At 31.8% G+C, this 15,236-nt stretch overlaps 2 protein-coding genes across 4 annotated transcripts; both read left to right on the top strand.

The window, feature by feature from the left end:
• The first annotated feature begins 6,101 nt into the window (after nucleotides 1-6,101).
• Nucleotides 6,102-8,577, top strand: LOC120118136 (WPP domain-interacting tail-anchored protein 2-like). 3 transcript variants are annotated; one of them, XM_039138262.1, is made up of 4 exons: nucleotides 6,102-6,659; nucleotides 6,747-7,882; nucleotides 7,968-8,147; nucleotides 8,296-8,577. In XM_039138262.1, the coding sequence occupies exons 1-4, from the start codon at nucleotides 6,149-6,151 to the stop codon at nucleotides 8,536-8,538; spliced, it is 2,070 nt and encodes a 689-aa protein (XP_038994193.1). In that variant the 5' UTR covers nucleotides 6,102-6,148; the 3' UTR covers nucleotides 8,539-8,577. The 3 variants fall into 3 exon arrangements, with proteins under 3 accessions (XP_038994193.1, XP_038994192.1, XP_038994194.1); XM_039138261.1 differs by having other exon boundaries at nucleotides 6,106-6,659; nucleotides 6,744-7,882; nucleotides 8,296-8,576; XM_039138263.1 differs by having other exon boundaries at nucleotides 6,110-6,659; nucleotides 6,744-7,882; nucleotides 7,968-8,151; nucleotides 8,296-8,407.
• Nucleotides 8,578-11,309: 2,732 nt separating this feature from the next.
• LOC120118206 (putative defensin-like protein 298) lies at nucleotides 11,310-11,712 on the top strand. The gene is made up of 2 exons (XM_039138322.1): nucleotides 11,310-11,369; nucleotides 11,448-11,712. Exons 1-2 carry the CDS (start codon nucleotides 11,336-11,338, stop codon nucleotides 11,696-11,698), a joined length of 285 nt encoding a protein of 94 aa, XP_038994253.1. The 5' UTR covers nucleotides 11,310-11,335; the 3' UTR covers nucleotides 11,699-11,712.
• The last annotated feature ends 3,524 nt before the right edge of the window (nucleotides 11,713-15,236 follow it).

Raw genomic sequence — 15,236 nt, 5'->3', positions numbered from 1 at the left:
TCTTTCTTCCATGCCATTATTAGTTGGCCATGGACTTTCAATTTTGAAAGGAGAAAGTCTCTGGTACGGTAATTTTAATATACGATTAATTAAATACGCTATTAGAATATTATTATTTTTTTTAATATTTTTGGTAAAAATTTACTTAAAATATTATTATTTCTACTGAAAATGTTATTATTGGGCGTTTTACCGGAAATATTTAACATATTCGGTAAAACATTACCTAAAATATTATTTTTTCTACCGAAAATGTTAATATTATGCACTTTACCATAAATGTTAAGAAACAATAATGTTTAAGGTAAAAAATAATTTGTAGGTAATTTTTTATTAAAAATATTTAAAAATAATAACATTTCCAGTAGCATATTTCATTAATTGTATATTAAAACTGTCGTATGACAGAACTATCATTCTCAAACACCTAAGGTTTAGAATAATGGCATCTCTCACACACTAACTTTTCTTTATAACATAAAAACAGTATTATTTACTTAACCCTAAGCACTATTCAAAATAAATTAAATAGTTCACTTTTTATTTCATGAATTTCATTAAATTTAGGCTTTATGTTCTGACAAAAATTTTAAATTTTCTATACATATTCTTAATTTTTATTTTTCTTCTTGTACTAATGATTTTTTCAATATATGTGTTATTTTTATATAACTTTTACCTCAATAATCCCTTTTTAACAATAAATTATCAATATGAGTCCATTTTTAAATTAATGTACAAGTAGTTAAAAAAGATTGTTAGGTATCTAATTGATCAAAATATCTAAAATTAAACAGTGACATAATTTATGTGTTATTCCTTTTAATAATATGAGATGGTTATAAAATTGTATTTGTTTAAAAAAATTAACATATTTATAATGTACACACATCCTATAGATATAATTGTTCGAACCTAAATCTTTAATAGAGAATAATATTTTATTTCACTACTAAATAGTTTGCATAACTTTTACAGTAGAAAATTTGCATCATCACTTGCAGTTAATAGTTAACAATTCAGATCAACTAACAACATTATAAAAGTAGAATGGCTAAATTATATTAAACTAAAAATAGAGAAACTAAATCTCCAAGTTTAGCATAATAAAGGGATTAAAACAAAAATTCATAAAAAATATTATTACAAGAAAGTAAGAGTTGGGTCATGGTTGGCCATGGCTCTCCTTTTAGGAACTTTTAGGAAAAAGAAAGAAAGAAAATCCCATCCAAAGCAACATGGGATGGGAGTTAGGTATTCGAGATCTCTTAAACAGAGCTTTAAGGTTCTTTAAACAGAATCAATGGACTGTATCTTCCATGATTACTCTTCCACTCCTTCATTTTCTTTTTAATTATAAAAGTAGTCCTTGCTCCTATGCTTTAATCGATTAAAGCAAAGCAAAGCACTTTCTTTTTATATTATTTAATTTATTATGTGTTAACGTAAAATGTACAATTAAATTAATAATCAAAATATATTTAAATAATAATAATCAGTAGATTTTTAATATTCTAAATCAATGAAGCTTAGACGGCACAGCTCATTGGTTTGACTTGGGTTAAAAAATGGTCAGCCTTTCCATAGAACGATATAATAATATTGATTAATATATTCATTGTTTTTGTTTAAATACCTTTTAGGTCTTTATTTTTTTTAATTTAAGTAAATTAAATTTTAATCTCTCAATTTTGAAATTTTTACTTAACAATTAGAGCTTAAAATATTTATTATTGTTATTATTTATCTCTAATCTGTTATCCCCGACTCCATCCTAGACAAGCATCGAATATTATTATTAATAATATATATATATATATATATATATATATATATATATATTATTAATACGACATGAAGCTATCAAACGGTTTTAATCAATAAAAATAATTATTATTTCTATAAGTTTTGAATTCGAGCAGTTGTGTCTACAAAATGTATGTTATTAATGATTAAGAAAATTTTTAATTATTAAGAAAAATTCTAAAAAACATTTAAGTTTCAGATACGAAGTAATACCTAAACTTTATCTTTCCAATGGTTCAAAATATGTTCTTTATTCAAAATAAAATTTAATTGATTAAAATTTATCACGTGACAAAAAAGTCAGTTAAGTACTACCACGTGTTATCCAATTATTGAATTATATTATTATTGATTATCATCGGCTAATTAAGAAAAACGAAAATATAGAACGTAAATAAGATTTAAGTGTCATTTTTGATGAAAATGAAAATTAGATATTAATTTAAGAAAATGAATATTGTTTAGGACCAATTTATGAATTAAGTCTAAACTTAAAGTGAGCGGTTTATAAATGTAGAATTTTTATTCAAAAGTTGGCATTCATGACATCCATGAAAAACAGAAAGAAAGAGACTACGGTGATGGAGTTGAGAAGTCGTTGTCGATTGTCATGTTCCTCGAAACTGTAATGCTTTTGCTTTGCTTTTCAAAACCTAAAAGATTGATGACGGTGACGGAGACCTTTTATGGTTTTTTTAAATAATTTAAATAATTATGATGTAATATTTATTTAATTTTTTTTAAATTAATTACCAATATACATTTTATATTTTTATGATTTAAACAACACTAATTTTTTTATTATCAATATTATTAATATATTCAAAACTTCGAAGATCCAACGAAAAATACTTAACACATTTTATTTACACAGTATTATTTAATTATCATATTAATTTTAAAATTTGGATTAAATATTGAAAAACATTTATAATCACCGATAGTATATTATGATTGGGTTATGGTAATGTTAGTTTATCAGCGAACTATCATTATTTTAAAAATTTTATATTAGTGTTGATAATTTTTAATTTTTTGCAATGCAAATAGAAATCAATAATTTATTAGAAAAGATAAACATATCTAACATTATAATGAAAATTTTCAATCATAAATTAAATATATAATTATAAAAGATTCTTATAATCATTGACATAAGTAGGGTGTACATTTTCGGATATTAGATATGATCTGATATGAAAATTCAGATATATTAAAAATCCAGATCACTAAAATTTTGATATGTTTATGATCTGGAAAAACTATATATCCGATTTTTTTGATAGGATATTAAGATATATGAATTCGAATATAAACTTTAATTTAAAAAAATTAAATTTAAATTTAATATTTTTGTGTCTTTATACACATATTATATACGTCTAGTGTATATACTTATCAAAAGAATGTGAAAGAGAAGGCTGCAATCCATGAAAATCTATTTTATTCAATTGGAATTTGGAAGCTGCAGCATAATTTGGACGGTGAAATTTTGGGAAATTCGATTGTTCAATCAGTAAAACAAGGCTGAAGGTTGGGGCGCTAAGCATTTTAGGCTGGGGCGGGCTGATTGGCTATCATTATTTGGGTCTGAGTACAATAATATAAAGGCCCATTTTTATCAAATTTTTAGATAATCTGAAATCAAATTTTAGACAATCCGTATTCAATCCGATTATCTAAATTTTTTCAAATATTAGATCAGGATTATCCGAAAATTAAAAAATCGATTGGATATCCAAATTTTTGAATCGGGTCAATAGATCAATGGATCAGATAGTCAAATCGGATTTTTTTGCACACCCCTAGACATAAGTAACTAGCAACTTGAGATCATACATGAAAATGTTAAAAATTCATTTAAAAGATACAAACAAATTTGATTGCATTGACAAACGAACCGCAACAGAATATCAAGCTATTGAAAGACCATCGATAATCATAAAATAAGAGTCGGATGTCGTGAGATAACTATATTCGAGCGTAAATCGTGTATCTAAATCCAATATTAGGTTTCAAAGTAGGAAATATTAGCGTGATAATAAATAAGCATCATCTTTATCAGTCGAGACGACGTCAAATTTAATCCTAAATAAATAAATGACCAAACGATCGATACATAAAGATAGAAAAACGTGCAAAAAGAAAAAAAAACATGTAATAAAGACATAGGTATTGAAAATTTAAAAAATAAGAAGCAAAGATAAGATATAAAAAATTAAAAAGAAAATTCAGACGTGCAACGACATGGAAAACTTTTTCATGGGGTTTGATTCATGTGTCATTTAATACTAATAATATCCTATGACAATAATAATGTTTATCTTTTAGCTGATATTAATGTTTATTTGTATTTATTATTTATATGACAATAATAATGTTTATCTTTTAGCTGATATTAATGTTTATTTGTATTTATTATTTATTAAAGTTATTAATTAGTTTATTTAATATTTAATGTTAATAAAAAATTAAATTATCTCAAATGTTTTCTCAAGTGAATAAAAATGGAAAGACAAGGCCCCTTACAAATAGGCCCAAAATAAATATTTTGTTTGTATGGCCTTCAGCAATTAATTATTTATACTACGGTGATCCAAAATTGAATTTTATGTTGGGCCTAAAAACAATTTTATGTGTGTAAATAATTTAAGTAAATAATGTGTTTTTAACTTAAAATAATTTATATTAGAGAAATTGTTTTTATATATTTTAAAATTTTGAAAGATAACACGAATTAAACGATTTCGATAGTTAAGAGACTTGTTTTTTTTTTGAAGTATCGGATTTAAGTACTGTATATATTAGAGATATGAACGCTTATTATGAAAGAATTAAAAGTATTTCAACATATACTATCTTATATTCACTCTAGATTTATAAAATAAATTATGAATGATATTTTTTTAAAAATTGAAATCAATAATTTCAATATTTTATTAACCGACTATAGACCACTTAATTGTTTAGGACATGAATCGACCATGTCAATTGTTTCCATATGACCAAAAACAGGGGAACTTGTCGTTTGCTTTGGCCAAGAATTTTATCCAGTTCTTGTTATCTCCCATAGTTGATTTTCTCTTTGTCTTTTGGAATTAGGTATTTGGATGTATACATGCGATAATGTCAGGGGACTAGTTTCTTCCCCACTCTATATTACAATAAACTTAAATTAAATTTAAATATGAACAATCATATTTAATCGATTAATTAATTAATTTATTTTTATTTTTTTGTTGATTAATTTATTCATCTTTATTTTTTATATTTTTTATATTATGAGTTTTAGCCTCATTAAGAGTATTATTCTTTCCTATAAATAAAATTAACATTAAATTTTAAAAAATCAAATTGAAATATAGTAAAATGGGAGTTCGAGACGTTAAAATACTCGTAAAATATGGTAGTAGGCCATAACATTATTTTAATGGCATCTCAATAATTCAACGTAGGACCCCATGGCTCACGGTGGCCAAAGTGCGCCGACCACCTCATCTTTTGCTTCCAACTCCTTAAACCAACGCCCACTCTCAATGACAATTGACTTGTTATTTGCTAACACACCCATTTGTAACAGACAAAATCGATGAATCATCAACGGTATTATGAACATAACAGGTCTCTGTTCAAACGGTGAATTAAAGTTTTCTTCTTTGGCTGATCCATTTTCCCAAAAAAAACCCATCTTGATTTTGGTCTCAGGTACCCTCTTTTTCATCTCAGTTCTTGTCTTCCTTGCAAATAAAAAAAAAACCATTCTTGTGTCTGAGATTTAACTCTTACATGGCACTTTGTCTCTCTGATTGTTTATGTTCATTTATTGTTGGAAAGAATTTTGACTGTTTGGTCTCTTTCAATGGCTGCTTATCCTTTTGACTTTCAAAGACGTTAACTTTTCAACCACCTGTTTGCTGGAAAGTATCTGTGAAGAACTGAAGGTTGAATTTAGAGTTTTGTTGAAGTTTTTGTTGGCTTTTTCATCTGAATCTTGTTGTGGAGTTTAAGTAAATTGATGAATGTTGCATTATTACAACTTTTGGGGAACTTTAAGATGTTGGAATGAATTTGGGTTGGTGAATTTTTCATGTTCCAAGATGGGTTAGCTAATGAAAATCTGACTTGTTGTTTTTATGATTGGATCGAGTCTTCGGTTGACATCAGTATCGAATTTGATCCCTTGACAACCCCTAATTCACATCGAAGAGTTCTTTATAGCTGAATTTAACTGCTTAATGTGTAGTTAGAACTTAGAACCCCAAATTTTGTGGCTGAGAGAGACCTGAACTGGATTTTTCTTATCATCATTTGCCTAACAGATAGCTAGACCACTAATCAAGCCATGGAAATGAATATCGGAAGCCTGGAGTCGAATACGGTTCATTGTCATGAAGAGGCCTTATTGAGTGCAGGGGGCATCGAAGAACAATTGAGTGCAGATTTAGACAGGATTGACTTGGATTTGGTGTATTCTAATGAGAAATTGGTTAATTTGCATGTACTTTTGATGCTTCTTTTGGGTTGGGACAACGGTCCGGAAGGGATGGCCTTAGAGAATAGTGACATTTCAGCTCGGTTCATCGAGAAGGCATTGACATTCGACCTTTTATGTGGAATTCTTGATTCGGAGTTAAGGGAAATTGAAACTTTCTTTAGTACCGTTCAGTCGGAGATTGTTGAGGCTCGTCGTAAAACATCTTCATGCATGCCTTCAGGAGCACAGATTGATGAAATGGATAAGAAGCTGCATGATTCGGAAGAATCCATGAAGAAGTGTCAAGGGATTGTCTCGGAGGTGAAGTTTCTGTCGACCAAGCTGCAGGCTTCGTTTCCGTATTTCAGAAACGAGAACTGTAAGTCCGAGTTCGATTTTATCAAATAACTGATATACTTTAGAGTTTAACAGCATTTGACCACTCTTAACATTGGCATATTAATAGGGAATAACAATGAGGCTGTGGATATATCCGAGCAATATCAGCTATCGAACCTCATCGGGAAATACAAAGTGCAGACTGTTGAACAACAAAGACAAATTCTAAGGTTGCTCGATAGATCACTCGCAAGGGAGCTAGATCTCGAAAAGAAATTATCCAAGTCCGGACTAAACGAAGACCAAGTAAAGCTAAAGCTACATTATACCGAACAAGTCGCTCTTCGCATGGAAGAGGCGGCCGAAGTCGTTTGGGGACGGTTTCTAGAGGCTGAGAATGCTTCTGAGGTGCTCATGGGAATTTCGAAAGAACTGTTAGGTCGACTTCAGATTGGTCAGTTTAACCTAAATGGTTCGATTCTACGAGAAGCTGAGCTCAAATCTAAACTTGAAGGTTGCATCGAAGATTTGAACGTCAAAGATATTGCTTTAAAAAAGCTAGAGATCAGCAACGCCGAACATGCTGCAAAGGCTTCCGAAGTATTGACATTGAGAAAGAACATGAAATTACTTGAGGAACAGCTTAAAGAATCCGAGCTACAACTGAAGAAAGCAAATGCTTCCAATGAAACGAGTCAAGAGCATCTTCAGGAAATGGAAATTGTTATCGATTCACTAAAAGAAAGCCTTTATGAAGCTGAAAACAGGGCCGAAAGTGCGGAAGCCAAGGTGTCGGAGTTAACAGATACAAACCTGGAACTTACCGAAGAGTTGAATTTCCTCAAAGGTAATAACGAGAAAAGCACAAAGAAGGTGACCTCACTCGAAAAGCAGTTGAGGGAATCGGAGATTCAACTACAGCATTCAAAAGCATCATCTGAAGCGAGTCAGGAGCAGCAAAACATGCTTTACTCTGCAATTTGGGATATGGAAATTTTAATCGAAGATCTAAAATCGAAAGTTTCGAAAGCTGAAAGTAGAACTGATAGCATGGAGGAGCAATGCATTATATTATCCGAATCTAACTCTGAAATCAATGACGAGCTAGGCATCCTGAGGCATAAAATTGAATGCTTGGAGACATCTTTGAACCAAGCTCACATCGAAAAAGACGCAAATGCAAAACAAATCAGTCATCAGACCAAGCTAATCACAGATATGGTTGCCCAACTAGCTTCAGAAAGAGAACGCATTCAAAAACAGGTATTAACTTTGTGTCATTTTTTCTTCGGAATGAGGAGATTAGATATTACATTCGGTTTAATTATGTGCAAAATGTTCTTTGCAGCTATCTTCATTAGTAAATGAGAAGGAAATATTGATGAAAAAGTTACAGAATAAGGCAAAAGCCAACTCAACAGCAGTCTGTAACTCCGGAGATGACGATGGCGACGAAATATCTGTTCCGAAAAGTGATTGGAGTACAAAACCATTGGAGAATGCAGTTCCCTCAGCCACAAGTGTACAGGCAGGTACATTTCTATTAAAAATTTCCCATTGCCTTCCCTTTTAAGTTCACCATTATATCTTTCTCAAAATTAAAAAATAAGTTCACCATTATGTACCTTTTCTTTTGAAAATTTGAATCATTTTCATTTCTCTCTCTTCTAAAACAGGTGGATGAGCCATCAAAAGATGAATCTCATCACAGGAAAGCAGCTAAGCCATTTGGCACCGGAACTGGCAGTGACACTAGCACTGTTCCGAGCATGCAGGTAGTAGAAAAAGCAAAGACAGGCAACCTTAAACTGTCATACATGTTGATAGTAATTCTCATTGCATTAATTTCTGCATTAGCTATGTATTTTTCAAGAGTGAGAAACAGGTCATCTTCGGTTATTTTTCTGAAGACCAGCTGAAGCTATGTTTTCCGGCACACATTGTCCGGTGTTGTGTATTCTTGCCATTTCCGATTGAATGATTGTGCATTCATTGGCATATTTATAAAAGGTAAACATAATTTTTTTTTAAAAAAAAGACAACAACAACCAAATTACTTTATTTCATGACGTACATTATTGAAAATTACATCCTCCATTGTTTTACAAAATTTAATCAGATGCACCACAAAGGCAATGGCCATCAAGACAAATATGGATATTGGTCTTAGGATCTTTCACTTATTTTTGTTTTCATTTTCCAATTTTACAACCAAACATGTTTTCTTCAATATTTCATATTTTCTAAGAAATAAGAAAATAAAGGTTATTTTCTTAAACCAAACCGACCCTAATATTCATGTTTGAAGAGAAATGATCTCAACGAATATAAAAATTTGTACTTGAATAAAATATACTACAAATAGAATAATACACCCAAATGGAATAGTTCGCATATCATGAAATGCATATAAGATTAATAAGGAAAGCAATATAAGATTGATATATTTCCAATATCATGAAATGCATATAAGATTGATAATGAAAGCAATGCAAATAAATTAACACAGCCAAAAGGAATAGTTTCATTTTGAGATTTACTTACCCTTATAATTACAAATCAACCATGATTTATGGTTGAATAACTCAACTATAAATAACCTTGTTTACCTCACCTTTCTTCTCTACAATTTCTCATAAAATAAAAATCCCAGGAAAAATCACATCCTTCTCAAATATGAACTCTATCATGCTTTTGCTGATTGCTTCATGTAAGTTCTCATCGCTCTTTTCGTTGTTTTTTATTCGATAAATTTAACTATAATTGTAATTCTCTATATATATATTTTGCAGCAATGATGTTCTCAATGGTGCAAAGAGGTCGAGGGCAGGTATTTATACCATGCAGCATTGAAGAAGACTGCAAAGCAGTTGATTGTCATGGACCAGTTGCACATTGTATCAAAAGACAATGCAAATGCTTAGTTTTTAAAATCAAAACTTGTTCCAGTGACTTTGAATGTCAAGAAAAATGTGGTACTAAGACCAAGAACAATGTCTGTCTTAATGGCCGTTGTCTTTGTGGTGCATCTGATTAAGTTTGCTGAAAATTGGATGATGTAATTTTCAATAGTACACGTCATGAAATAAAGTAATCTGGTGGTGGTTAACTCTCTTCTTCTTTTAATTTTACTTTTACCTTTTAATTCCTTGCTAAAATTTTATAATTCAACAAAGGAATTTGATTTTAGTTTCCATTAGTAAGATTTCTCAGGGTGATTACAAGGTAATATCTATTCGGAATTTTCTTAAGTAATTGACAACAAACACATACACCCTATGGATGCAACTTCTTGAACCCAAGATCTCTAGTAAAAATAATATTTCCTTTACCTCTTGATGGGTTCCATTTCTAAGATTTTTCAACTTAACAAATGATACACATTTTGTAGTTTTATGCTAAGGGTTAACGAAGGCGATGGTTTTAGTGTAGAGAAGCTCCTCTTCCTCTTGTGATATCCAAAGAAGGGTTCTCCATAGCTGTGTTGATGATGGGGTTTTAACAATGGCTATGCTGGGATCCGAGGATGGTGAAAACATTGGCATTTAATAACATGGTAACACAAACTTCTTCGGTCATGTAGCAACCGGAATCATACATCAAAAGCGTCAAACTTAAATTAAGTTCCTTCACACTAAATGGACGCAATAGCTAAGTCTTTGTTTGAAATCGGGTCGTGTTCTATAGGGACTGGTTTTGGCGCCAGTAAGTGTTGTTTAATGTTGTGCAGTGTGTATCGGATAACAATATTTTGCTGCGGTTTGCTGGCATTTTAGTAATAGTTAAGGGTATTTTTTTCTTCCGTTGTCTCAATTGATTCTCAGTTTGATTGAGTCATGAAGAGATTTTTAACGAGACCCAATTTTATTTAAATATATATTCAAAATCGAAAGTGAATTTAGATTTTGATATTCAAAGTTTGAATCTAATTATAATATTTAGTAACACCAATGATAAAATTAGGATGAAACATTCTAGGTTGGATACAAACAATATTAAAACGAAAGACGGTAGTCGTCCGGTATTAAATTTCATCAGTTGTTTTGTCTTGATATCTTGATTTTAAATTTGAGGTTAGTTTTACTAGAAAATTGTATAAATATCGTAGACATTATGTTGATCTTTTGATTAACCTGGAGTGAATACAATGTAGTATATGTTCAAAGACCCTCAACCATTTGATATTAAACGCTCATATTACAATTCATTAACTACTGAGATCGTTTGATTCGTGCTTACTAAGATGACATTGATTATGTGAAATGGAGTTGGATCCAAATTTGACTCGGATCTAAATTTGAGTCCGCTAAGTTTGGGCTCAGATCTTAAACCAAAAAATAAAAATAAAAAAATTGGTGTTTACAAACTCTTTAACCATTGTTTATAAATAGAAACAGGGTAAAGACCTAAAAGCATCAAAATTCATCCAATCGTACATTTTATTAAATGCATATAAGATTGATAAGGAAAGCAATATAAAGATTAATATATTTCCAATATCATGAAATGCATATAAGACTGATAAAGAAAGCACTGCAAATAAAATAAACACCCAAAAGGAATAGTTTCATTTTGGGATTTACTTACCTTATAATTCCAAATCAACCATGATTTATGGTTGAATAACTCAACTATAAATAACCTTGTTTACCTCACCTTTCTTCTCTACAATTTCTCATACAATCAAAATCCCAGGAAAAATCACCTCCTTCAAACATGAAATCTCTCATCCTTTTGCTGATTGTTTCCTGTAAGTTCTCATCGCTCTTTTCGATGTTTGTTATTCGATAAATTTAACTATAATTGTAGTTCTATATGTATTTTGCAGCAATGATGTTCTCACTGGTACAAAGAGGTCGAGGGCAGGTATTTATTCCATGCAGCAGTGAAGAAGATTGCAAAGCAGTTGATTGTCATGGAGGAGTTGCACATTGTATTAAAGGCCAATGCCAATGCACAGTTTTTGAAATCAAAGCTCTTACTTGTTCCAATGACTTTGAATGTCATGAAAAATGTGGTCCTAAGGCCAATAACGATATCTGTCTTAATGGCCATTGCCTTTGCGGTGCATCTGATTAAATTTTGCGAAACAATGGAGGATGTAATTTTCAGTAATATACGTCAAGAAATAAAGCAATCTGGTTGTTGTTAACTCTTATTTCTTTTAATTTTAGTTTTATTTTTATTTTTTTTAAATAATTTAGAATGATTATAAGGTAATATATGTTATGTTTAACAATATCTTTTATGTTTAAAACCATTCAATATATTTATAAAGGAAATTAATTAAATTTGACATGGAAAAATAAAAGTTATATATATATACACACGTTTGGATTTAGACATTTACTACTTCCTCTAACCTCTATAAATATCGCCATATAAAACGCATCCATGAACATAAATCTATATAATAAGCTAACTCCCCCTAAAGCAACAGTGCCGAAAACCAAGAACTATAATAATAATGGTAATGGAAACAAGTACGTGGAGGACCAAACTCGTTTTCTGTATCACTCTCTTGGTTATGGCTTCCGGTATGTGAATCCTTTCCTCTTTTATCTTCCGTTTAGCACCCCGACAAGTATACGAGTTCGAGTCTCATCGACAAAATAATTATTTGCTTTGACAGAATCGCCATTGTTGAGGTTGCCTGGAGCTGAAGCAAGAGGACCTTTTTGCTGTCCTCGCATGGTGAACTGCAGTTCAGTGTGCCAAGGGTTTCCCAGGCGCTGTGTCAACTGTAAATGCATTTGTGGTGCCGGAGCCGACGATACTCGAGCTTTGTCGCCGCCGACGAACGACGTGTATTTCGGAAATAATCATGACTAGGAACCTTCCTTTCTACTGTTATATTGATTTCACTCTTCTTTTATATTCAGTAGTAAATAAATAAAATCGAACATTTTTATTTGCTTTGCTTTTTTTTTCAGTCCCCTCTATTATGCTGAAAATTGGTATTTTCGAAAAATCTGTTTAGTTGAAGGACTGAAACCATAAATAAACCATTTTCACGAGCTACGATACGAACAACCCAAAGAAAAGAAAAGAATGAACTTGATTCGCATAACTATCGATTTCAGTCCTTTAATGCGTGATTTCTTTCCTTTTCATTCATTCTCCCACAACATATATTTTTATACTTATAATATTTTAAATTTTAAATAATTTTTTAATTTTCTATTATTTACTTTAAAAATTAAACAAATTCTCTAACGTCCTAAAAAAATCAATTGATATTTTTTCCCCAAAAATTTAAAGACTTTTGACACTCCTTTGATACGATTAATTTTTATATTATATTTAAATTTTTATTGTATTATATTCTAATTTTTATTTCTCTATTTAGTGAAGTTATCCTTGAGGATAAAACCCTTGTGTTATTTTATAAGATGATAATATCATATGCTCGAATCTTAGAAAAGTAGAGGAAGAAATTTATGGGCATTGAAGAGAGTTTGTTCTCTTTTCAAAACTTGAATTCAATGGGATATTTTAATTACAATAATGGTTAGATACCAAAATCAATTAAAAACTTTAATTTGTCCTGATCTTTTCAAGTTTCAAAATCTCATCTTCCAGAAGAGACCGGATAAAATAATATCGTAATTGTATGTGTTTTGTCCTGGAATGAAAAGACGGATTCTTTGCTAGATGGATAACACTTTGACTGTCGCAATACAAGACATTGTTTTCTTGTTTCTTGCCTAACTCTTCCAAGAAACTTTGGAGCCAAACCATCTCCTTGCTAGCTTCCGTAACAGCGACATATTCTACTTCAGTTGTGTAGAGAGAAACTATCTTCTGTAGTTGAGAAACCCAACTCACTGCGGTGCCTCCTAGAGTATAGACATACCCTGTAGTGCTCCTTCTGATGTCAACATTTCCGGCTAAGTCAGCATCTACATAGCCTGTCAGTATCGTATCTCCACCTTTGAAACAAAGTGATTTGTTTGTAGTACCGCGCAGATATCTGAGGATCCATTTGACTGCTTCCGAGTGTACCTTGCCTGGATTATTCATGTACCTGCTAACAGCTCCCACTGCTTGAGCAATATCTGGTCTGGTATAAACCATGGCATACATTAGACTTCCAATTGTTGAGGCATACGACACCTTCACCATGTGTGCACGTTCTTCCTCCGTCTTTGGTGACTGTTCTTTGGAGAGTCTAAAATGAACACCTAAAGGTGTACTTACTGGTTTAGGATCTTGCATGTTGAACCTGGAGAGTACTTTGTTGATGTACTCAGCCTGTGATAACATCAAAGTCCCCGACTTTGTGTCTCTCTTAATCCTCATCCCAAGAATCTGCTTTGCAGCGCCCAGATCCTTCATAGCAAACTGCTTCGACAATTTTTGCTTCAAGTTTATAATCTCTTGCATATCTGAGCCTGCAACGAGCATGTCATCAACGTACAACAATAAAATAATGAAGTTATTGTCGAACCTCTTGATGTAGCAACAATGATCTGCTTGGCATCTGGTAAAACCGCTGCTACTCATGAAGCTATCGAACTTCTTGTACCATTGTCTAGGAGCTTGTTTTAAACCATACAAGCTCTTCTTCAACCTGCATACCAGGTTTTTCTTGCCTGCCTCTATGAAGCCTTCTGGCTGCCTCATATATATTTCTTCCTCCAAATCACCATGAAGGAAAGCTGTCTTTACATCTAACTGCTCAAGATGTAAATTCTCTGCAGCTACAATTTTCAACACCAGTCTGATTGTGAACAATTTTACGACTGGAGAGAAAATTTCATTGTAGTCAATACATTCTTTTTGCTGAAAACCTTTGACAACCAATCTTGCTTTGTAGCGTTTGCTCCCATCATGCTCTTCTTTGATCCTGTAAATCCACTTGTTGTGGAGCGCTTTCTTGCCTGGTGATAATTCAGCTAATTCCCACGTCTGATTTGACATAAGCGAGTCCATCTCATCTTTCATGGAAGGCTCCCACTTGACTGAATCCTCCACTTGCATTGCTTCATCATAGCACTCTGGTTCACCATTGTCAGTCAACAACAAGTAGTGCAAAGAAGGAGAATATCGTTGTGTTGGTTTAGGAATTATGGAGGAGCGTCTTAGTTCCGGTGTGCCTGGTTCTTCTTGAACTGCTTCAGGACTGATCTGAACATCATTTCCAGAAATCTCCTCGAACTCAGCAAATTCCTTTGTTTCAGCTTCAATGTTTGAGCTACTTGATTCTATGGTTGATATGTCTTTGTACATCACATTCTCATTGAAAATGACATCTCTGCTTCTGATAATCTTCCGATTTTCGTAGTCCCAAAATTGGTAACCGAACTCATCACCACCATAACCAACAAAGACACATTTGTTGGACTTGGCATCAAGTTTACTTCTTTCAGCAGAGTTTATGTGTACATAAGAAATACAACCAAACACTCTTAAGTGTGAAAAGTTTATTTCTTTCTTGCTCCAAACATCCTCTGGTATTCTGCCAAAGGAACCGAGGGCCCACGGTTGATCAAGTAAGCTGCAGTGTTGATAGCTTCAGCCCATAGAAGTTTGGGCAATCCGGCATGTATCCTCATGCTTCTGGCACGTTCATTCAGAGTTATGTTCATGCGCTTTGCTATGACATTCTGCTGCG

The sequence above is a fragment of the Hibiscus syriacus genome, unplaced genomic scaffold (assembly GCF_006381635.1).
Source record: "Hibiscus syriacus cultivar Baekdansim isolate YM2019G1 unplaced genomic scaffold, ASM638163v2 tig00110327_pilon, whole genome shotgun sequence".
Taxonomy (NCBI): Eukaryota; Viridiplantae; Streptophyta; class Magnoliopsida; order Malvales; family Malvaceae; genus Hibiscus; species Hibiscus syriacus.
This window is presented reverse-complemented; position numbering and strand designations above follow the sequence as displayed.